This window comes from Procambarus clarkii, chromosome 38, assembly GCF_040958095.1.
Source record: "Procambarus clarkii isolate CNS0578487 chromosome 38, FALCON_Pclarkii_2.0, whole genome shotgun sequence".
NCBI classification, from domain to species: Eukaryota; Metazoa; Arthropoda; class Malacostraca; order Decapoda; family Cambaridae; genus Procambarus; species Procambarus clarkii.
Genome location: NC_091187.1, coordinates 4,380,329 through 4,405,493, shown reverse-complemented (window position 1 = coordinate 4,405,493; position 25,165 = coordinate 4,380,329). Strand labels below are relative to the sequence as shown.

Sequence of the window (25,165 nt, the reverse complement as noted above, 5' to 3'; positions counted from 1 at the left end):
ACAGCATTATGTAGCATTCCATAATATAAGCATATACGGATGTTTTTCAAGCTACATTACATTAGGCTACTGCTAATCACTAGACTTCTAATATATATCCACAAATACATGGCAAGGACTTATGGTACTGATATATAATATACATCGATATATGTGGAATACATTGGCAATACACATTTAATACTAGTGTGTTGTCGAAAAAAGAATAACTACATAAATTAATATTTGTGATACTAGGCTAATCAGCCAAGACATCACTATACATTTTGAGCACATCATACACCAGCTACAGTATGATCATACTGGTGTATGAGTGGTCTTAACACCATCTCACATGCATATGGTAATATCACAACACACCATGGTCCAGTATGGTAATATCACAACACACCATGGACCAGTATGGTAATATCACAACACACCATGGACCAGTATGGTAATATCACAACACACCATGGTCCAGTATGGTAATATCACAACACACCATGAACCAGTATGGTAATATCACAACACACCATGGACCAGTATGGTAATATCACAACACACCATGGACCAGTATGGTAATATCACAACACACCATGGTCCAGTATGGTAATATCACAACACACCATGGACTAGTATGGTAATATCACAACACACCATGGACCAGTATGGTAATATCACAACACACCATGGTCCAGTATGGTAATATCACAACACACCATGGACCAGTATGGTAATATCACAACACACCATGGTCCAGTATGGCAATATCACAACACACCATGGACCAGTATGGTAATATCACAACACACCATGGTCCAGTATGGTAATATCACAACACACCATGGACCAGTATGGTAATATCACAACACACCATGGTCCAGTATGGTAATATCACAACACACCATGGACCAGTATGGTAATATCACAACACACCTTGGTCCAGTATGGCAATATCACAACACACCATGGACCAGTATGGTAATATCACAACACACCATGGTCCAGTATGGTAATATCACAACACACCATGGACCAGTATGGTAATATCACAACACACCATGGTCCAGTATGGTAATATCACAACACACCATGGACCAGTATGGTAATATCACAACACACCATGGTCCAGTATGGTAATATCACAACTCACCTGAGTGATTGTGAGGTGATGGTAATATAGCTGTGATAGTGAGGCGATATAGCAGTGAGAGTATAGTGGTGATATAGCAGTAATAGTATAGTGGTGATATAGCAGTGACACTGAGGTGATTGTGATATGACAGTGATGGTGATATAGCAGTGATGGCGAGGTAGTGGTACTGTAGCAGTGATAGTGATATATCAGTAAATGTAAGGAGGAAAAATATCAGTGAGGTGATAATGCAGTGAAAGTGAAATGATGTTGGTGTAGCAGTGATAGTGTTATGTGATAGTGAGCTGTTAGTGATATAACAGTGACAACAGCTGTCATAGTGACACCAACAATTTGTTACTCAACATGGTCAGTATATGACCCCAAGTGTGGGCCCTGAGGTGATGGTGATATATAGTGGTAATAGTGAAGCTATAGTGATACAGCAATGACAGGTTACAGTACTGGGAAGATATAGCACTGATGGTGATACAGCCGTGATTGTCAGGTATATGATACCAAAGTATAAATACCAAAGATAGTGAAATTATGATGATATAGTGATAAAAGTCTGTCCTTAAATTACATTGGCATCAAAACATGCTGTCCATGGTGATGCAGGAGTGATGGTGATATTGGTGGTACAGTGAACTAGAGTGGCAGCACAACACCACAGTAGTGATGGTACCGTGAACTAGAGTGGCAGCACAACACCACAGTAGTGATGGTGGTGGTACAGTGAACTAGAGTGGCAGCACAACACCACAGTAGTGATGGTGGTGGTACAGTGAACTAGAGTGGCAGCACAACACCACAGTAGTGATGGTGATGGTACAGTGAGCTAGAGTGGCAGCACAACACCACAGTAGTGATGGTACCGTGAACATGAGTGGCAGCACAACACTACAGTAGTGATGGTGGTGGTACAGTGAACTAGAGTGGCAGCACAACACCACAGTAGTGATGGTACAGTGAACTAGAGTGGCAGCACAACACCACAGTAGTGATGGTACAGTGAACTAGAGTGGCAGCACAACACCACAGTAGTGATGGTACCGTGAACATGAGTGGCAGCACAACACTACAGTAGTGATGGTGGTGGTACAGTGAACTAGAGTGGCACCACAACACCACAGTAGTGATGGTGGTGGTACAGTGAACTAGAGTGGCAGCACAACACCACAGTAGTGATGGTACCGTGAACTAGAGTGGCAGCACAACACCACAGTAGTGATGGTGATGGTACAGTGAACTAGGGTGGCAGCACAACACCACAGTAGTGATGGTGGTGGTACAGTGAACTAGATTGGCAGCACAACACCAGAGTAGTGATGGTGGTGGTACAGTGAACTAGAGTGGCAGCACAACACCACAGTAGTGATGGTACAGTGAACTAGAGTGGCAGCACAACACTACAGTAGTGATGGTGGTGGTACAGTGAAACAGAGTGGCAGCACAACACTACAGTAGTGATGGTGGTGGTACAGTGAAACAGAGTGGCAGCACAACACCAGAGTAGTGATTGGTGGTGGTACCGTGAACATGAGTGGCAGCACAACACTACAGTAGTGATGGTGGTGGTACAGTGAACTAGAGTGGCAGCACAACACCACAGTAGTGATGGTACAGTGAACTAGAGTGGCAGCACAACACTACAGTAGTGATGGTAGTGGTGCAGTGAACTAGAGTGGCAGCACAACACCAGAGTAGTGATGGTGGTGGTACAGTGAACTAGAGTGGCAGCACAACACCACAGTAGTGATGGTACAGTGAACTAGAGTGGCAGCACAACACCACAGTAGTGATGGTACCGTGAACTAGAGTGGCAGCACAACACCACAGTAGTGATGGTGATGGTACAGTGAACTAGAGTGGCAGCACAACACCACAGTAGTGATGGTGGTGGTACAGTGAACTAGATTGGCAGCACAACACCAGAGTAGTGATGGTGGTGGTACAGTGAACTAGAGTGGCAGCACAACACCACAGTAGTGATGGTGATGGTACAGTGAACTAGAGTGGCAGCACAACACCACAGTAGTGATTGTAGTGGTACAGCGAACTAGAGTGGCAGCACAACACCAGAGTAGTGATGGTGGTGGTACAGTGAACTAGAGTGGCAGCACAACACCACAGTAGTGATGGTACAGTGAACTAGAGTGGCAGCACAACACTACAGTAGTGATGGTGGTGGTACAGTGAAACAGAGTGGCAGCACAACACTACAGTAGTGATGGTGGTGGTACAGTGAAACAGAGTGGCAGCACAACACCAGAGTAGTGATTGGTGGTGGTACCGTGAACATGAGTGGCAGCACAACACTACAGTAGTGATGGTGGTGGTACAGTGAACTAGAGTGGCAGCACAACACCACAGTAGTGATGGTACAGTGAACTAGAGTGGCAGCACAACACTACAGTAGTGATGGTAGTGGTGCAGTGAACTAGAGTGGCAGCACAACACCAGAGTAGTGATGGTGGTGGTACAGTGAACTAGAGTGGCAGCACAACACCACAGTAGTGATGGTACAGTGAACTAGAGTGGCAGCACAACACTACAGTAGTGATGGTAGTGGTACAGTGAAACAGAGTGGCAGCACAACACCAGAGTAGTGATGGTGATGGTACAGTGAACAAGAGTGGCAACACAGCACCACAGTAGTGATGGTGGTGGTACAGTGAACTAGAGTGGCAGCACAACACCACAGTAGTGATGGTGATAGTACTGTGAACTAGAGTGGCAGCACAACACCACAGTAATGATGGTGGTGGTACAGTGAACTAGAGTGGCAGCACAACACCACAGTAGTGATGGTGATGGTACAGTGAACTAGAGTGGCAGCACAACACCACAGTAGTGATGGTGATGGTACAGTGAACTAGAGTGGCAGCACAACACCACAGTAGTGGTGACAGAAAGCAATTCAGGAAATAAAGAAAAATCCAAAATATTTCTTCTCATATGCGAAATCAAAAGCAAAAACCACTGCCAGTATTGGACCTATTCGTACAAGTGAAGGTTCATACACGGAGGATGACAAAGAAATTAGTGAAATCCTAAAAAAGCAATATGAGGACATGTTTAGCACTCCAATAAACAACATGAAGGTGGAAGATCCTGACAATTTCTTTATGCGGGATATTCAAACCCCTGTAAATATAACTGATATAAACACGAGCGCACTAAATTTTGAAAAAGAAATTGAAAACATGCCCATGCACTCGGCCCCAGGTCCAGACTCATGGAATTCAATATTTATAAAGAAATGCAAAGTGCCGGTAGCACAGGCACTCAGTATAGTGTGGAGGAAGAGCTTGGACACGGGGGAGATACAAGATGCACTTAAAGTAGCAGACATAGCCCCTCTACACAAGGGAGGGAGCAAAGCATTGGCAAAAAATTATAGACCAGTTGCACTAACATCGCACATCATAAAAGTATTTGAGAGAGTGATTAGGAGTCAGGTCACCAATTTCATGGAGACCAATGACCTACACAACCCAGGCCAACATGGATTTCGAGCGGGAAGATCGTGCCTCTCACAGCTACTTGAGCACTACGACAAAGTCACTGAGGCATTAGAAGAGAAACAGAATGCTGGTGTGATATACACGGACTTCGCAAAGGCTTTCGATAAATGTGACCATGGCGTGATAGCACACAAAATGAAGTCAATGGGAATAACCGGTAAAGCAGGACGCTGGATACTCAGTTTTCTGTCAAACAGGACTCAGCGAGTAACTGTCAACCATATAAAATCTAGTCCAAGTGCAGTGAAAAGCTCTGTACCTCAGGGTACAGTCCTTGCACCGCTGCTTTTCCTTATTCTCATATCAGATATAGACAAAAATACAAGTCACAGCTTCGTATCATCCTTTGCAGATGACACAAAAATCAGTATGAAAATTACCTCGGCTGAGGACATTGAAAAACTTCAAGCTGATATTAATAAAGTTTTCGACTGGGCATCAGAAAATAACATGATGTTTAACAGTGATAAATTCCAGGTACTCAGGTACGGTAAAAATGAGGACCTTAAACATAATACAGAGTACAAAACACAATCAAATGTACCCATAGTAGGAAAACAGCATGTAAAGGATTTGGGAATAATAATGTCTGACGACCTAACGTTTAAGGAGCATAACCAAGCAAATATTGCGACAGCCAGAAAAATGATAGGATGGATTACGAGAACTTTCAAATCCAGGGATCCCATCACAATGGTTGTACTCTTCAAGTCACTTGTGTTGTCCCGTCTTGAGTACTGCTCAGTACTCACTTCCCCCTTCAGAGCAGGAGAGATTGCTGAAATAGAGGGAATACAGAGAACATATACGGCACGCATAGATGCAATAAAGCACCTAAATTATTGGGATCGTCTCAAAGCCCTCCAAATGTACTCACTCGAAAGAAGACGAGAGAGATATCAAATAATATACACCTGGAAGATACTGGAGGGCCAAGTACCAAATCTACACAGTAAAATAACAACGTACTGGAGTGAACGACATGGAAGAAAATGTAAAATAGAACCAATGAAGAGCAGAGGTGCCATAGGCACAATCAGAGAACACTGTATAAACATCAGAGGTCCGCGGTTGTTCAACGTCCTCCCAGCAAGCATAAGAAATATTGCCGGAACAACCGTGGACATTTTCAAGAGGAAACTAGATTTATTCCTCCAAGGAGTGCCGGACCAACCGGGCTGTGGTGGGTATGTGGGCCTGCGGGCCGCTCCAAGCAACAGCCTGGTGGACCAAACTCTCACAAGTCGAGCCTGGCCTCGGGCCGGGCTTGGGGAGTAGAAGAACTCCCAGAACCCCATCAACCAGGTATCAACCAGGTAGTGATGGTGATGGTACAGTGAACTAGAGTGGCAGCACAACACCAGAGTAGTGATGGTGATGGTACAGTGAAACAGAGTGGCAGCACAAAACCAGAGTAGTGATGGTGATGGTACAGTGAACTAGAGTGGCAGCACAACACCACAGTAGTGATGGTGATGGTACAGTGAACTAGAGTGGCAGCACAACACCACAGTAGTGATGGTGGTGGTACAGTGAACTAGAGTGGTAGCACAACACCACAGTCCACCACAGTCACCTCCCTAATGTTACTGTGGTTGACTGCTGCCCTCACCACATCCAGGCCGCTCACCACATCACCAAAGACATTTACCCTCTGCTTACCACCCTGGAGGTCCCTGGTGGTGATGGTAAACTGGGCACTCTTGGGATCCCCCGGCGCCAACCAGCACAACACAGCTCCTGCCCGGTCTGACCTCCGGTACTGCCCCTGGAGGTCAGACAGCAGTGGGGCTCCTCCCTTACCATCATTACTCCCGTAGTCTCCGCCCCCCACACACTCCCCCGGCTGACCCTTGTCCCACACCTCCAACAGTTTAGTGTTGCGGTAGGTGTGGCCCCGCTGGCCCGTACACAACAACACAAACTGTCTGGCCAGCGGAGTGTCAGGGGTCAGCCGGATGGTGACCCGCCCTCTTGTTGACCCCGCCCACCCGAGGTCAAGGAACGCCAGGGTGCAGGAGGGCTCCAGCACGCCCACAACCTCACTCTCCTGCAGGAAATGAAACAAATCATGCTGATAACTCTATAACAAAATGTTATCATATTAGTTATCATAACTCAGTAAATCAGTAATGTCAGTAAGACTAGTGGGTGTAATAAAGTCACCTGGAGGGTGTGGGCGTGGGCGGGCGTGGGCTGACGCAGGAGTGGGTGGAGGAACAGCTGTCCGTCTTGTAGAGTTATCCTGGCGGAGCGGCGGCCATCTTGGTCTTCCTGGACGGCCACCACCCGGCCAGCCTCCACCAGCCTCTTGACGGGCTCCCTCATCCTGCGGAGGTCCTCAACCTGTGAACAGTGTCAGCCCCATTATCACCTGTCATCAGTGCCAGCCCCATTATCACCTGTGGTCAGTGTCAGCCCCATTATCACCTGTGGTCAGTGTCAGCCCCATTATCACCTGTGGTCAGTGTCAGCCCCATTATCACCTGTGGTCAGTGTCAGCCCCATTATCACCTGTGGTCAGTGTCAGCCCCATTATCACCTGTGGTCAGTGTCAGCCCCATTATCACCTGTGGTCAGTGTCAGCCCCATTATCACCTGTGGTCAGTGTCAGCCCCATTATCACCTGTGGTCAGTGTCAGCCCCATTATCACCTGTGGTCAGTGTCAGCCCCATTATCACCTGTGGTCAGTGTCAGCCCCATTATCACCTGTGGTCAGTGTCAGCCCCATTATTACCTGTGGTTAGTGTCAGCCCATTATCACCTGTGGTCAGTGTCAGCCCCATTATCACCTGTGGTCAGTGTCAGCCCCATTATCACCTGTGGTCAGTGACAGACCCATTATCACCTGTGGTCATTGTCAGCCCCATTATCACCTATGGTCAGTGTCACCCCCATTATGACCCGTGGTCAGTGTCAGCCCCATTATCACCTATGGTCAGTGTCACCCCCATTATGACCCGTGGTCAGTGTCAGCTCCATTATCACCTGTGGACAGTGTCAGCCCCCAAATGCTGGACCTGTAGCTCCAGCACCCCTCTACTGGAAGATGGTGCTGGACCAGTAGCTCCAGCCCTCTCTACTGTTAGATGGTGCAAGACCTGTAGCTCCAGCCCCCCTCCCCCCCCTTTACTGGCATGGGGGTTGGTGCTGGACCTGTAGCTTCAGCCCCCTTCTACTGGCAAGGGTTGGCGCTGGACCTGTAGATCCAGTCCCCCTCTACTGGCAGAGGGATGGTGATGGACCTGTAGCTCCAGTCCCCCCCCCTACTTGCAGGGGAGGGACGGTGCTGGACCCGTAACTCCAGCCCCCCTCTACTAGCACGGGGTTGGTGCTGCACCTGTAGCTCCAACCTTTCCCCTAATGGCAGGGGGTTGGTACTGGACCTGTTGCTCAAGCCCCCCTCTCTACTGACAGAGGGTTGGTGCTGGATCTGTAGCTCCAGCCCCCCTCTAATAGCAGAGGTTGGTGCTGGACTTGCAGCTCCAGTCCCCCTCTACTGGCAGAGGGATGGTGCTGAACCTGTAGCTCCAGCCCCCCCTCTACTGGCAGGGGGCTGGTGCTTGACGTATAGCTCCAGCCCCTCTCTACTAGCAAGGGGTTGGTGCTAGACCTGTAGCTCCAGCCCTCCTCTAATGGCAGGGAAGGTTGTACTGAACCTGTAGCTCCAGCCCCCCTCTACTGGCAGGGGGTTGGTGCTGAACCTGTAGCTCCAGCCCCACTCTACTGGCAGGGGGTTGGTGCTGGACCTGTAGCTCTTACCGCTGACTACTGGCAGGGGGGTTGGTGCTAGGCCTGTAGCTTCAGCCCTCCTCTAATGGCAGGGGGCTGGTGCTGGACCTGTAGCTCCAGCCCACCTCTACTGGCAAGGGGTTGGTGCTGGACCTGTAGCTCCAGCCCACTTCTATTGGCAGGGGGTTGGTTCTGGACCTGTTGCTCCAGCCCACCTCTCTACTGGCAGGGGGTTGGTGCTGGACCTGTAGCTCCAGCCCTCCTCTACTGGCAGGGCGTTGGGGCTGGACCTGTAGCTCCAGCCCCCCTTCTACTGGCAGGGGAGGGGTTGGTGCTGGACATGTAGCTCCAGCCCCTCCCCCTCTACGGGCAGGGGGTTGGTGCGGGACCTGTAGCTCCAGCCCCCCCCTCTACTGTCAGGGTGTTGTTGCTGATCCTGTAGCTTTAGCCCTCCTCTAATGGCAGGGGGTTGGTGCTGGACCTGTAGCTTCCACCCCTCTCTACTGGCAGGGTGGTTGGTGCTGGACCTGTAGCTCCATCCTCCTCTACTGGCAGGGGGTTGGTGCTGATCCTGTAGCTCCAGCCCACCTCTACTGGCAGGGGGTTGGTGCTGGACCTGTAACTCCAGCCCCCCCTCTACTGGCAGGGGGTTTGGTGCTGGACCTGTAGCTTCAGCCCCTCTCTACTGCCAGGGGGTTGATGTTGGACCAGTAGTTCCAGCCCCCCTCTACTGGCAGAGGGGTTGGTGCTGGACCTGTAGCTCCAGCCCCCTTCTCCTGGCAGGGGGTTGGTGCTGGACACGTAGCTCCAGCCCCCTCCACTCTACTAGCAGGGCGTTGGGGCTGGACCTGTAGCTCCAGCCCCCCTTCTACTGGCAGGAAGGGGGGTTGGTGGTGGACCTGTAGCTCCAGGCCCCTTCTACTGGCAGGGGGTTGGTGCTGGACTTGTAGCTCCAGCCCCCCTCCACTGCCAGGGGGTTTGGTGCTGGACCTGTAGCTCATGGCTCCCCTCTACTGGCAGGGGGTTGGTGCTGGACCTGTAGCTCCAGCACCCTCTCTACTGGTAGGGGGGGGGGGGTGGTGCCGAACCAATAGCTCCAACCCCCCCTCTACTGGCAGGGGGTTGGTGCTGGACCTGTAGCTCCAGCCCCCTTCTACTGGCAGGGGGTTGGTGCTGGGCCTGTAGCTCCAGCCCCCCCCCCCCTCTACTGGCAAAGGGTTGGTGCAGGACCTGTAGCTCCAGCCTCCCTCTACTGTCAGGGGGGTTCCCAGCAAACACAAATCATCTACACAACGTTCGCCTATCTCTTCCCATAGGTGTGGGAATGATTTGCATTGAGAATGGTGCAGGAGAGCCTTTGAGAAACTTTTACTCAAAAAATCCAAACACAAAGGTTTAATTATAAATTGTTTTTCTACAATTATTTTCTTCCAAATGTAAAACAAATAGTTTTTACATGTTTAAATATAAAATTTATGGAGTTTTTTTGTAAAATTCATTAATAAATTGTGAATGATATATATTGGCTGAGTGAAACCTTTAAAATCCATTTAGTTATAATATGAACAGAAAAAAGTAGTTTTCCAAATTTTCTAAAAATCGCTCTTTTTAACACAATTTGACTCCTTATGCATTCCACTAAACACTAATATCATGTTTAAATATATAATTTATGTATTATTCCCTAAGATAATTTATATAAATTATAAAAGTTGCTGGAAAGTGGTGAGAAAGAATCTGAAAACGTTTTGTTGTCTTATACTGGCGTGTTCTTATTAACTAGAGTGAGTAAGAGTGAGCGAGAGTGGGTAAGAGTGAGTAAGAGTGACTGAAGGTGAGTGAGAGTGCCAGAGAGTGTGTAAGTGTGAGTAAGAGTGAGTATAAGTAAGAGTGACTGAGAGTAAGAGTGACAGAGTGAGTAAGAGTGAGAGTAAGGGTGACAGAATGAGTAAGAGTGAGAGTAAAGTGATTGAGAGTAAGAGTGATTGAGAGTTAGAGTGAGAGTAAGAGTGATTGAGAGTTAGTGAGAGTAAGAGTGATTGAGAGTAAGAGTGATTGAGAGTAAGAGTGATTGAGAGTAAGAGTGATTGGGAGTAAGAGTGATTGAGAGTAAGAGTGATTGGGAGTAGGAGTGATTGGGAGTAGGAGTTAGAGTGAGAGTAGGAGTAAGAATGAGAATAAGAGTGATTGAGAGTAAGAGTGAGTAAGAGTAAGAATGAGAGTAAGAGTGATTGAGAGTAAGAGTGATTGAGAGTAAGAGTGATTGAGAGTAAGAGTGATTGGGAGTAAGAGTGATTGGGAGTAAGAGTAAGAGTGAGAGTAAGAATGAGAATAAGAGTGATTGAGAGTAAGAGTGATTGGGAGTAAGAGTAAGAGTAAGAATGAGAGTAGGAGTGATTGAGAGTAGGAGTGATTGGGAGTAGGAGTGATTGGGAGTAAGAGTGATTGAGAGTAAGAGTAATTGAGAGTAAGAGTATGAGAGTAAGAGTGAGAGAGTGAGTATGAATGGGTAAGGGTGACTGAGAGTAAGAGTGACAGAGTAAGAATGACAGAGTAAGAGTGATAGAGAGTAAGAGTGACAGAGAGTAAGAGTGACAGAGAGTAAGAGTGACAGAGTAAGAGTGACAGAGAGTAAGAGTGACAGAGAGTAAGAGTGACAGGGAGTAAGAGTGACAGTAAGAGTGAGTATGAGAGTGAGTAAGGATGACTGAGAGAGAGTGAGTAATAGTGCATAAGAGTGATTGAGAGTTAGAGTGAAAGTAAGAGTGATTGAGAGTTAGTGAGAGTAAGAGTGATTGAGAGTAAGAGTTATTGAGAGTAAAAGTGATTGAGAGTAAGAGTGATTGAGAGTAAGAGTGATTGGGAGTAAGAGTGATTGAGAGTAAGAGTGATTGGGAGTAAGAGTGCTTGGGTGTAGGAGTAAGAATGAGAATAAGAGTGATTGAGTGTAAGAGTAAGAATGAGAGTAAGAGTGATTGAGAGTAAGAGTGATTGAGAGTAAGAGTGATTGGGAGTAAGAGTGATTGGGAGTAAGAGTGATTGGGAGTAAGAGTAAGAGTGAGAGTAAGAGTAAGAATGAGAATAAGAGTGATTGAGAGTAAGAGTGATTGGGAGTAAGAGTAAGAGTAAGAATGAGAGTAGGAGTGATTGAGAGTAGGAGTGATTGGGAGTAGGAGTAAGAATGAGAATAAGAGTGATTGAGAGTAAGAGTGAGTAAGAGTAAGAATGAGAGTAAGAGTGATTGAGAGTAAGAGTGATTGAGAGTAAGAGTGATTGGGAGTAAGAGTGATTGAGAGTAAGAGTGATTGGGAGTAGGAGTGATTGGGAGTAGGAGTTAGAGTGAGAGTAGGAGTAAGAATGAGAATAAGAGTGATTGAGAGTAAGAGTGAGTAAGAGTAAGAATGAGAGTAAGAGTGATTGAGAGTAAGAGTGATTGAGAGTAAGAGTGATTGAGAGTAAGAGTGATTGGGAGTAAGAGTGATTGGGAGTAAGAGTAAGAGTGAGAGTAAGAATGAGAATAAGAGTGATTGAGAGTAAGAGTGATTGGGAGTAAGAGTAAGAGTAAGAATGAGAGTAGGAGTGATTGAGAGTAGGAGTGATTGGGAGTAGGAGTGATTGGGAGTAAGAGTGATTGAGAGTAAGAGTAATTGAGAGAAAGAGTATGAGAGTAAGAGTGAGAGAGTGAGTATGAATGGGTAAGGGTGACTGAGAGTGAGTAAGAGTGACAGAGTAAGAATGACAGAGTAAGAGTGACAGAGAGTAAGAGTGACAGAGAGTAAGAGTGACAGAGAGTAAGAGTGACAGAGAGTAAGAGTGACAGAGAGTAAGAGTGACAGAAAGTAAGAGTGCCAGAGTAAGAGTGAGTATGAGAGTGAGTAAGGATGACAGAGAGAGTGAGTAATAGTGCATAAGAGTGATTGAGAGTTAGAGTGAGAGTAAGAGTGATTGAGAGTTAGTGAGAGTAAGAGTGATTGAGAGTAAGAGTGATTGAGAGTAAAAGTGATTGAGAGTAAGAGTGATTGAGAGTAAGAGTGATTGAGAGTAAGAGTGATTGGGAGTAAGAGTGATTGAGAGTAAGAGTGATTGGGAGTAAGAGTGCTTGGGTGTAGGAGTAAGAATGAGAATAAGAGTGATTGAGAGTAAGAGTGAGTAAGAGTAAGAATGAGAGTAAGAGTGATTGAGAGTAAGAGTGATTGAGAGTAAGAGTGATTGGGAGTAAGAGTGATTGAGAGTAAGAGTGATTGGGAGTAAGAGTGATTGGGAGTAAGAGTGATTGGGAGTAAGAGTAAGATTGAGAGTAAGAGTAAGAATGAGAATAAGAGTGATTGAGAGTAAGAGTGATTGGGAGTAAGAGTAAGAGTAAGAATGAGAGTAGGAGTGATTGAGAGTAGGAGTGATTGGGAGTAGGAGTGATTGGGAGTAAGAGTGATTGAGAGTAAGAGTAATTGAGAGTAAGAGTATGAGAGTAAGAGTGAGAGAGTGAGTATGAATGGGTAAGGGTGACTGAGAGTGAGTAAGAATGACAGTAAGAGTGACAGAGAGTAAGAGTGACAGAGAGTAAGAGTGACAGAGAGTAAGAGTGACAGAGTAAGAGTGACTGAGAGTAAGAGTGACAGAGAGTAAGAGTGACAGAGAGTAAGAGTGACAGAGAGTAAGAGTGACAGAGAGTAAGAGTGACAGAGAGTGAGAGTGACAGAGAGTAAGAGTGACAGAGAGTAAGAGTGACAGAGTAAGAGTGACAGAGAGTAAGAGTGACAGAGAGTAAGAGTGACAGAGAGTAAGAGTGACAGAGAGTAAGAGTGACAGAGAGTAAGAGTGACAGAGAGTAAGAGTGACAGAGTAAGAGAGAAGAGAGTGATTATGAGAGAGTTAAGAGTGTGAGGTGTGAGAGAGTAGCAGGCCAGGGAGGCAGGATGTGTGGTCACAGGCGAGGCTTAGGCCTCGTGATCTCTAATGTTGGTTTTTATATATATGTGGGATTTTTTGTCCTGTTTCAAATTATAATTATTTAGCAGGAATGTAATAAGATATTGCACAGTATTAATGTGACAATAATATATGCATTATTTCCTTGATAATCAAACTTGTTGTTCAAAGATAATATACAATCTTTGAAGGAAACATTTTGAGTGCGCGAGCTGGCAACACTGGGCTGGTGGGTGAGAGAGACATATGGTTAGTTGTTCTCAGACCTTCACTGGTGAAGGGTGTGTCCCAGCTGGCCGCCACCAGCCGCCACCCGCCGCCCACCACCAGCCGCCACCCGCCACCACCCACCAGCCTCCACCTGCCACCACCCACCACCAGCCGCCACCCGCCACCACCCACCACCCACCACCAGTCGCCACCCGCCACCAGCCACCGCCACCCACCACCGCCACTCACCACCCGCCGCCACCACCCACCACCAGCCGCCACCCGCCACCACCCACCACCAGCCGCCACCCGCCACCGCCACCCACCACCGCCACTCACCACCCGCCGCCGCCACCCACCACCAGCCGCCACCCGCCACCACCCACCACCCACCACCAGCCGCCACCCACCACCCGCCACCACCCACCACCAGCCGCCACCTGCCACCACCCACCGCCACCCACCGCCACCCGCCACCCGCCACCCACCACCAGCCGCCACCCGCCACCCACCACCAGCCGCCACCCACCACCAGCAGCCACCTGCCACCACCCACCACCAGCCGCCAGCCGCCACCACCCACCACCCACCACCAGCCGCCACCTGCCACCACCAGCCGCCACCCGCCACCACCCACCACCAACCGCCCACCACCAGCCGCCACCCGCCACCACCCACCACCAGCCGCCACCCGCCACCCACCACCAGCCGCCACCACCCACCACCCACCGCCACCCGCCACCACCAGCCGCCACCCGCCACCACCCACCACCAGCCACCAGCCACCGCCACCCGCCACCAGCCACCCGCCGCCACCACCCACCACCACCAGCCGCCGCCGCCACCACCACCCACCACCACCGCCGCCACCACCCATCACCGCCGCCGCCACCACCACCCACCACCACCGCCGCCACCACCCATCACCGCCGCCGCCGCCACCACCCACCACAGCCGCCGCCGACACCACCGCCACCACCCACCACAGCCGCCACCACCACCCACCACCACCACCCACCACCGCCGCCACCACCAGCCGCCACAAGCCGCCACCGCCCGCCACCAGCCGCCATCACCACCACCACCAGCCGCCATCACCGCCACCAGCCGCCACCAGCTGCCACCACCACCAGCCGCCACCACCACCACCACCAGCCGCCATCACCGCCACCAGCTGCCACCACCACCAGCCGCCATCACCGCCACCAGCTGCCACCACCACCAGCCGCCACCACCGCCACCACCACCTGCCACCAGCCGCCACCACCGCCGGCTATCAGCCGTCACCGCCCGTTGCCACAGTCGCCACCGCAAGCCGCCACCGCCAGCCGCCACCAGCCCCCCCCACCGCCGATCGTCACCACCCATCACAGCCGCCGCCGCCCGCCACCGCCCGCCACCACCCACCACCCGCCGCCACCACCCACCACCACCAGCCGCCGCCGCCACCCACCACCCGCCGCCACCACCCACCGCCGCCACCACCACCCACCACCACCGCCGCCACCACCCACCACCACCACCACCCACCACCACCGCCGCCACCACCACCGCCGCCACCACCACCAGCCGCCACCACTCATCACAGACGCCGCCACCCGCCACCGCCCGCCACCACCGCCAGACACAGCCGCCAGTGTCCGCCACCGCCGCCACTGTCCGCCACCGCCGCCACTGTCCGCCACCGCCACCACTGTCCGCCACCGCCACCACTGTCTGCCACCGCCGCCACCACTGTCCGCCCGCCGCCACCACTGTCCGCCCGCCGCCACCACTGTCCGCCCGCCGCCTCCACTGTCCGCCCGCCGCCTCCACTGTCCGCCCGCCGCCGCCACTGTCCGCCCGCCGCCGCCACTGTCCGCCCGCCGCCGCCACTGTCCGCCCGCCGCCACTGTCCACCACCGCCGCCAAAGCCGCCACGGTCCGCCCGCCGCCACTGTCCGCCCGCCGCCACTGTCCGCCCGCCGCCACTATCCGCCACTGTCCTCCCGCCGCCACTGTCCGCCCACCGCCACTGTCCGCCCGTCGCCGCCCTGTCCGCCCGCCGCCACTGTCCGCCCGCCGCCACTATCCGCCACCGCCGCCACTGTCTGCCCGCCGCCACTGTCCGCCCGGCGCCACCACTGTCCGCCCGCCGCCACCACTGTCCGCCCGCCACCGCCACTGTTTGCCCGCCGCCGCCACTGTCCACCCGCCGCCGCCACTGTCCGCCCGCCGCCGCCACTGTCCGCCCGCCGCCACTGTCCACCACCGCCGCCAAAGCCGCCACGGTCCGCCCGCCGCCACTATCCGCCACTGTCCGCCTGCCGCCACTGTCCGCCCGCCGCCACTATCCGCCACCGCCGCCACTGTCCTCCCGCCGCCACTGTCCGCCCGCCGCCGCCCTGTCCCCCCGCCGCCACTGTCCGCCCGCCGCCACTATCCGCCACCGCCGCCACTGTCCTCCCGCCGCCACTGTCCGCCCGCCGCCGCCCTGTCCGCCCGCCGCCGCCCTGTCCCCCCGCCGCCACTGTCCGCCCGCCGCCACTATCCGCCACCGCCGCCACTATCCGCCACCGCCGCCACTGTCCGCCACCGCCGCCACTGTCCGCCCGCCGCCACTATCCGCCACCACTGTCCGCCACCGCCACCACTGTCTGCCACCGCCACCACTGTCCGCCCGCCGCCACCACTGTCCGCCCGCCGCCACCACTGTCCACCCGCCGCCGCCACTGTCCGCCCGCCGCCGCCACTGTCCGCCCGCCGCCGCCACTGTCCGCCCGCCGCCGCCACTGTCCGCCCGCCGCCGCCACTATCCGCCCGCCGTTGCCACTGTCCGCCCGCCGCCACTGTCCACCACCGCCGCCAAAGTCGCCACGGTCCGCCCGCCGCCACTATCCGCCACTGTCCGCCCGCCGCCACTATCCGCCACTGTCCGCCCGCCGCCACTATCCGCCACCGCCGCCACTGTCCTCCCGCCGCCACTGTCCGCCCGCCGCCGCCCTGTCCGCCCGCCGCCGCCCTGTCCGCCCGCCGCCACTGTCCGCCCGCCGCCACTATCCGCCACCGCCGCCACTGTCCGCCTGCCGCCACTATCCGCCACCGCCGCCACTGTCCGCCACAGCCGCCACTCTCCGCCGTACAGCCTCCCCTCTCTCCGTTAGTAAATAATTATAATTGTTAGTAAATAATAAAAGAAATATAAACTATTAGATTTTTTTTACCCTTAAATTGGTTTTAATATTTAAATTGAAAATAATAATATAATATAAAATATAATAAAAATAATATAATATAAAATATAATTTAATTTCAAGAAATTTAACTTTAAACACAAAGATGTGAAAAGGGTTCAGATTATTGGCTCAAACCTTTCATAAGAGATTCATATTGGTATATGAATGGATTATGAATGACTCATGTTAGGAGTGTAAAGTTGCCACAACATCTCAAATTAGAGTTAGATACATATGTCTTGGTTATAAGTTTTGGAAACCTATTTAAGTCCACACACAATATCGTATCTGATACGATAAAACAAACGTTTCCAATACTTTCAAATACTTTCCAGATATGTTGTGGCAACCTAAAATTGTTTGCTGGGTTGGTGCCGAACCTGTAGCTCCAGCCCCCCTCTACTGGCAGGGGGTTGGTGCTGGACCTGTAGCTCCAGCCTCCCTCTACTGGCAGGGGGTTGGTGCTGGACCTGTAGCTCCAGCCCCCCTCTACTGTCAGGGGGGGTTGGTGCCGAGCGTGTAGCTCCAGCCCCCCTCTACTGGCAGGGTGGTTGGTGCTGGCATTGTTTGGGAGTTTGTTAGCATTTTCACTGCTTCAGTCTCTTGGAACCCATCAGTGGTCTGTTTTGGTTCACTGTCTTCCTGGATGCTTTCCCGGTAGGTTGGTGGAGTGTCACCTGCTCTTTGTGCCTCTGTGCGGGGGCCAGGATCCCGGGTTCAATAGTGGATCACGGGTTTAATCACCATGCAGGACAGAAATGTATCCCATGTTTCCTTTCACCTGATGTCTCTGTTCACCTACCAGAACATATTTATCCAGGAGTTAGACAACTATTTTAGATTGTATGTTAAGGAAAGTCAGTAGTTGACCTTGGGGAACCCCGATAAACCTAAGAACAGGCTTCCTCTCCTCAAAATGCAACTCAGTATCTTGTGATATGACCTATGAGAGAAAATAAAAAACTTACTGTTAATTGCTTCTGGGGGATCTCTCCAGTGATTTCCTGAACTTTATTCATGATGCTGGAGGCTGAGTCTCCCAGGTGTACAGGGTCAGCTGTGGCACCTGTCTCTGTGGTCATCATCTCCAGGGCCTCCCTGATGGTCTCCTGCACCTGTCATTACCAACACAAACATTAATGGTGGAGGCTGAGTCTCCCAGGTGTACGGGGTCAGCTGTGGCACCTGTCTCTGTGGTCATCATCTCCAGGGCCTCCCTGATGGTCTCCTGCACCTGTCATTACCAACACAAACATTAATGGTGGAGGCTGAGTCTCCCAGGTGTACGGGGTCAGCTGTGGCACCTGTCTCTGTGGTCATCATCTCCAGGGCCTCCCTGATGGTCTCCTGCACCTGTCATTACCAACACAAACATTAATGTGGAACCTGGACTATAATGAAGCATCAGGCACTGAGTAAAGTAACTGGACTATAATGAAGCATCAGGCTCTGAGTAAAGTAACTGGACTATAATGAAGCATCAGGCTCTGAGTAAAGTAACTGGACTATATGAAGCATCAGGCTCTGAGTAAAGTAACAGGACTATAATGAAGCATCAGGCTCTGAGTAAAGTAACTGGACTATAATGAAGCATCAGGCTCTGAGTAAAGTAACTGGACTATATGAAGCATCAGGCTCTGAGTAAAGTAACAGGACTATAATGAAGCATCAGGCTCTGAGTAAAGTAACTGGACTATAATGAAGCATCAGGCTCTGAGTAAAGTAACTGGACTATAATGAAGCATCAGGCTCTGAGTAAAATAACTGGACTATAATGAAGTATCAGGCTCTGAGTAAAGTAACTGGACTATAATGAAGCATCAGGCTCTGAGTAAAGTTACTGGACTATAATGAAGCATCAGGCTCTGAGTAAAATAATTTCACAATATAAGTAATGGTGTTTCTCTACACTGACCACAGTGTAGAGAAACACCAAGATGACAGTTGACTTTATTAATAAAAATGTTTCCTATATAAAGTCTACTCTCATCTTGATGTGTCACTATGTCAAAAGTGTTTATATAGAGGCAAAACTACACTCAGTTGGGTGAGAACAATGTGACCTTCAGCAGCGTACCTTCACTGAGGTGTGGACAGTCTTGACATCAGGGAAGAGTTCCTGGCACTTCTGGAGCCAATCTTCTACCTTCATCTTGCACCCATCAGCTGTGTCTATGGTTGTGCCAACCTCCTGTGGGGTGTTGACTGTGTCAAGGCTCCCCAACATGGCCTGCAGCTGAGTCTTCCCTTCCTCTCCTTGTGTTGTCATATCTACCACACTCGTATCCTCCAGTTCCAAGAGCTTCATTGCTGACTTGTTCTGCTCTACCAGAGCATAGAGTCTGTCCTGGAGCTGGAGGTGGTGAGTCTTCCAGTCCCCCAGCTGCCCCCGGTACTTCCCCAGCTGGGACAGCACCTCTTCACAGCTAGTAATGAGGCTGCTGATGATGTTCTTCTGCTCCTGCACCAGGGAACGTAACGTCTTACTGATGCCTCTGGCTGGATCTTCATAAGGTTTTGCTGGCACTACTTCCTCAGTTGTTAGCTGGATATTTTTGAGTTTCCTAACTAAAGCCTCCACAGCATAGCTAATTGGGAACTGAGTAGCAGCTGTGGCAGTGTGCTGGGCACGGCAGCTGGGGCAGGACAGCTGACCATTCTTGATAGCATTGTCAATACACTGGGAGCAGAATGTGTGGCCACACGGCAGATTGCGAGGCCGTAGCCGATTGTCATCATAATCGTTAAAACACACTGAACATGCCTCTGGCTTGTTATCCTGTGGAAAAGAATATTTGGTTAAACTAGATGTATTTACAACAAAAAAGTAATATTACAGTACTTTATTTACTAATACAAATTGCATAATATACAAATTATACAAATTACATAATATACAATATACATAATATTACAAATTATACATAATATACAAATTACAAGAACAAGATACATACAAGATAAAGGAGTATTACAGTACTTGATTTACTAATACAAATTACATAATATTTACATACATGCTTTGCATTAGCTATTCTAGAGCACAGTTAATATTACTTACAGATTAACATATTCACACAAGGGCCAATATTTTTTATAAATATATCCTGGAGTATGGGATAATATTTTTTGGTAACATATTGCAGCAGCAGGGCTGCCTGTAAGCCGTACCCGAGAGTACAGACCAACAATACCTGTCCTTACTTTCTTATGAATAATGGAAGGAAACGTATGTATCATATATGATAATTGGGGAAGGGTCAAGTATTCTTAGTCTAAGTTGGACAATAAGTGCACTGGGGTTAAATCCTTACAACATATGGGGTTTTATTGAACAATTCCGGATTATTCTACACTTATTAACTATGGGAACACACGATTACGTTACTGGATTGTTGAGATTGAGTGATACTCTTCACCAAACATAAACATAATGGATGAATTGACTATTGGTCCCACACAAATCTGGGCTTAGTCATTATTTTACTGTAGACTCTCTTGGTAATATACAAATGTAGCATGGATTTTTACAATATAAGGTCTCTACACTTAATCACTTTACTAACGGGGACCAAGGTTGATGGAGTTTAAACCACTTGTTACAGTACTCCTTAAAGTGGGAGAATGAGCCCAAAATAACACAAGACACACAGGGTTCTACAAACACACATTCCTAAAATTCTTATCCCTAAACTAACAAAGAAAAAAAGCACTAGTACAGTTAATGCACTTATCATTACTGTAGAAGACCACCCAAGCGTCGCATTGACGTCTACTGGACACTGGAGTAGTCGCCGCCTGAGTGGACAACTTGCTGCCGCTCTCCACTCTGTGTGCACTCACTTGGTTCCAATAATGTTTCACACAAAACTCATATCCCAAAATTGGTCATTTGTATGTCTTACAGAGTTCTAGACTGTTTTCAACATTTAACACTGCTGTTTCTATATATATTTTCAACCAGTGAAAGTCTTAAATAAGTGTTTCCTATACTATTCCATTGCTTTGGGGAGGATATATAATTATTAATAATAATAATTTTCCTTTCTAAGTCATTGTGCTCCGCATGTACAGAACTGACTATTGTACTGGCAGAGATCATAAATTCATGTTTGTCCTGCCCTTCAAAAAGACCTGAACAAAATAAGTGTATCAGCACCCTTGGCAAGTGGAATTTAGGGTGAACAAATGCCATGTTATGGAATGTGGAATAGGAGAACATAGACCCCACACAACCTATAAATTATATAATTACCTAAGTGTAGTTATAGGATGAGAGCTATGCTCATGATGTCCCGTTTTCCAAGCACTCTGTCATATAACACTTTGAAATTACTGACGCTTTTGGCCTCCTTGAGGTTACCTTGAGGTGCTTCCGAGGCTTAGCGTCCCCGCGGCCCGGTCGTCGACCAGGCCTCCTGGTTGCCGGACTGATCAACCAGGCTGTTGGACGCAGATGCTTGCAGCCTGACGTATGAGTCACAGCCTGGTTGATCAGGTATCCTTTGGAAGTGCTTATCCAGTTCTCTCTTGAACACTGTGAGGGGTCAGCCAGTTATGCCCCTTATGTGTAGTGGAAGCGTGTTGAACAGTCTCGGACCTCTGATGTTGATAGAGTTCTCTCTCAGAGTACCAGTTGCACCTCTGTTTTTCAACGGGGGTATTCTGCACATCCTGCCATGTCTTCTGGTCTCGTGTGATGTTATTTCTGTGTGCAGGTTTGGGACCAGCCCCTCTAATATTTTCCACGTGTAAATTATTATGTACCTCTCCCGCCTGCGCTCAAGGGAGTACAGATTTAGGCTCTTTAGTCGGTCCCAATAGTTTAGATTTTTACTGAGTGGATTCTAGCAGTAAAGGATCTCTGCACGCTCTCCAGGTCAGCAAATTCTCCAGCTTTGAAAGGGGCTGTCATTGTGCAGCAGTACTCCACTCTAGAGAGTACTAGCGTTTTGAAAAGTGTCATCGGTATAGCATCTCTAGTGTGAAAAGTTCTTGTTATCCAACCTGTCATTTTTCTTGCAGTTGTGACGGCTACTTTATTGTGTTCTTTAAAGGTAAGGTCTTCCGACATGAGTACACCCAGATCCTTTATATTGCCTTTTCGTTCTATGTTATGATTTGCCTGAGTTTTTTTACGTGGTTTCCGTTTTTATATTTTCATTTTTTCCATAGCGCATGAGCTGGAACTTATCTTCGTTAAACACCATATTATTTTCTGTAGCCCATAGAAAGACCTGATCTACATCTGACTGGAGGTTCGCTGTGTCCTCTATGTTGCCTACTCTCATGAAGATCCTAGTGTCATCTGCAAAGGATGATACAGTGCTATAGGCTGTGTTCTTGTCTATGTCCGATATGAGGATGAGAAAAAGTACTGGAGCAAGCACAGTACCCTTGGGGACTGTGCTCTTCACGGTTGATAGGCTGGAATTTATTTTGTTGACTATTACACATTGGGTTCTATTGGTCAGGAAATTGTAGATCCATCTGCCTATTTTTCCGGTAATTCCTTTTGGACTCATTTTATGCGTCCTCCACCACCTTTCTCACATAACTTGTTCCAACCGTCTACCCCACTTGTTTGCGAAAGTGAATTTTCTTATTCACTTCTAATAAATTTAATTTTCTTCGGCACCTTTGTTTAGTTTAAATCTATGACCTCTTGTTCTTGAAGTTCCAGGTCTCAGAAATTTTTGCCTATCAATTTTATCAATTCCCGTTACTATTTTGTACATAGTAATCATATCGCCTCTTTTTCTTCTATCTTTTAGTTTTGGAATATTTAACCCTTTAACTGCGCAACGTGCCTGCAGGCCTACGCTTGGGGTGCGCTACGCACCTCCGGGTATTAGTATTTTTCACGTTCAATTTAAAAGTGGCGCACCGTGATGTGGGTATGGAATGGATGGCTGGGGACCCCAGTGATTGTCCGCCATCTTGAAATTTTTTTTTAGCATGCCCCGCGGCCGTGGGGAGCCCCAGTTCCCAAGCAGCAACCATGTCTGATGTCACCCAGCTCCCGCTCCACGGTGACCTGCGGTCATGGAAAATGACTCTGAGGAAGAGATTCGCGATATTTTGTACGACGACGGTGCTGTGGATGATGACCTGGACTATGATCCAGAGAAAGATCTGACACAGAGGTCTGATACAAGTGAGGGAGAGACGCAAGTGGATGATGTGGCAAGCGTGTACGGTACACGCTCCTCGCCCTGCCTGTCTCGCCACCCTGAGTCAACACCGTTATCCTCACCACCATCATGTAAGTCCCCAGACGCTAGTTTATTCAGTGACAGTACATGTGACGAATCTTTCTCGGGCTTCAGTAACATTGGCTCCAATACAAGAAGTGTGGACAACCCGAGTACTAGCAGCAGGGGTGGTACCAGGCGAGGCTTTGCTGCCTCAGCAACACGTCAAGGCAGGTGACAGCGTGTCTCGCAGCATGACGACAGTGGGCCCTCAACATCAGGTGTTCGTGGTAGGCCTATGGTACGAAAATCTACCTCAGATCCAAGCATACCCACAAGCAGCTCCAGCAGCAGACGACGTAGCCAGTGGTTTTGGTGCTCGTGGTGGTGTTGGCATCAACACCAAACTCCCTGGTGTACTTGTGTGGGAGGATTGCGCCACATTTGTCCCTCAAATACCAACGTTTGATGATACCGATGATGGTGTTAAAGTTTTATTCCCGTATACCGGTGATGATATGGTGGACATGGAATATTTCCAGGCATATTTTGACAATGTCTTCATGAGGCATCTTGTGACCGAGACAAACATGTACGCCCACACCCTCATAGACGGTGGCATATTACCTGCCTTACGCCTCACGCGATGGAAGGATACGACAATCGACAAGATGTATGTGTTTCTGGCACTATGCATGATGATGAAACACTCCGAGAAAGCTGTCGTCCAGGACTATTGGAACAAAGACAGCCTTGTTCCATCACCCGTCTTCAACCGGTATATGTCGCGGGATAGGTTCCACTTGATTCTCAGGTGCCTGCATTTCGAGAACAATGCAAATGAGGACAGACCCGACAGACTGTGGAAGGTACGCAAGGTATTCAGCGACCTGAGAGGGAACTTCAGGGATTATTTTGTACCTGGACAGAATGTCGTTATGGACGAGTTGCTTGTACTGTTCAAGGACAGACTGGCATTCAAGCAGAATATCCCTTCCAAGCGGCACCGTTTTGGACTGAAGTTTTTCGTGCTATGCGACTGTGAGACTGGTATCGTCCTGGACATGATCTTCTATTTTGGTTCAGACGTCGACATACCAGCTCAAGATGACTACGGGTTCTCCAGCAGTGTCGTAAAAACCCTGATGGAACTGTTGCTGAACAGGGGGCATGTTACTGTTCACCAACAACTATTACACCAGCCCCCTGTTGACCAGATACCTCCTTGCCCACAACACTGGCATATGTGGCACTGTGAAGGTCCTCGGGAAGGAAATGCCAGTGTTCGGTATAGGTATATCCGTGGGCGAGTGCCAGCTGCGCAAGTGTGACAATATGCTGTCAGTGCGGTGGAAGGACAGACGCGAGGTGAATATACTGACGAAGATTCACACCGGTGCCATGTTGGACAGTGGGAAGGTCCATTTTCAGACACGCAACCCCATGTATAAGCCAGATTGTGTCTTAGACTGTAACGTGAACATGTGCCTCGTCGATAAATGTGACATGATTCTTGGTGGTGTGGAATGCGTGCGCAGGTCTGTGAAGTGGATGAAAAAGTTCTTCTTCCACCTCATGGATCTTGCAGTGCTCAACTGCTTCAATATGTACCTAGTGAAGTCCAGCAGGAAACCACCTATACGTACCTTCAGTGCTAGCGTTGTGTCATAGCTGCTGGTAAAGTATGGCAGGGAGGGCTTCATAGTACCGCGCGGGGTGCAAGCAACAATGCCACACACAGCTCCAGACTGCGGGGGATTGAGAACTTCGGGGTACACATGCTGGAGTATATGCCAGGCACAGTATCACAGGAGAAGGGTAAACATGCATGCATAGTATGCAGGAACACTACACACAGATCACAGAAGTGAAGATGCATCAGCACCTGGTGCGTAGAGTGCAAGGTGCCACTCTGCCCCGTTGGCTGTTTCGCAACATATCACACACTTGCGGAGTACTGAGTGTGTGTATGTAGTGTGTGATACTGTACAGTGTGTATATATAATGTAAATATAAATATATCAGCGTGATAAATTGGAAACAATTGCAGGATAAGTGTACTTGTTTGTGATGCACATAACACAGTGTCTACAGACAGTACGGATGTTCTACTGCCATAATATAGTATACGTGTTCACCATACATTGGATCAGCACGTAAAATCTAATAAATTGTATTTGGAACTGTGCGCAAAAAATGAGCAAAAATATATTCGCGGCATCGCGCGCATCCCGCCCCGG

General features: G+C 49.4%; 1 protein-coding gene across 1 annotated transcript; it reads right to left on the bottom strand.

Annotated features, from left to right (window-relative positions):
• Window positions 1-881: 881 nt before the first annotated feature.
• On the bottom strand, window positions 882-17,842 carry LOC138372365 (peptidyl-prolyl cis-trans isomerase-like). Its single transcript, XM_069337654.1, has 3 exons — window positions 17,700-17,842; window positions 6,814-6,993; window positions 882-6,697 (listed from the first exon to the last, which is right to left on the bottom strand). The coding sequence occupies exons 1-3, from the start codon at window positions 17,814-17,816 to the stop codon at window positions 6,185-6,187; spliced, it is 810 nt and encodes a 269-aa protein (XP_069193755.1). The 5' UTR covers window positions 17,817-17,842; the 3' UTR covers window positions 882-6,184.
• Window positions 17,843-25,165: the final 7,323 nt, after the last annotated feature.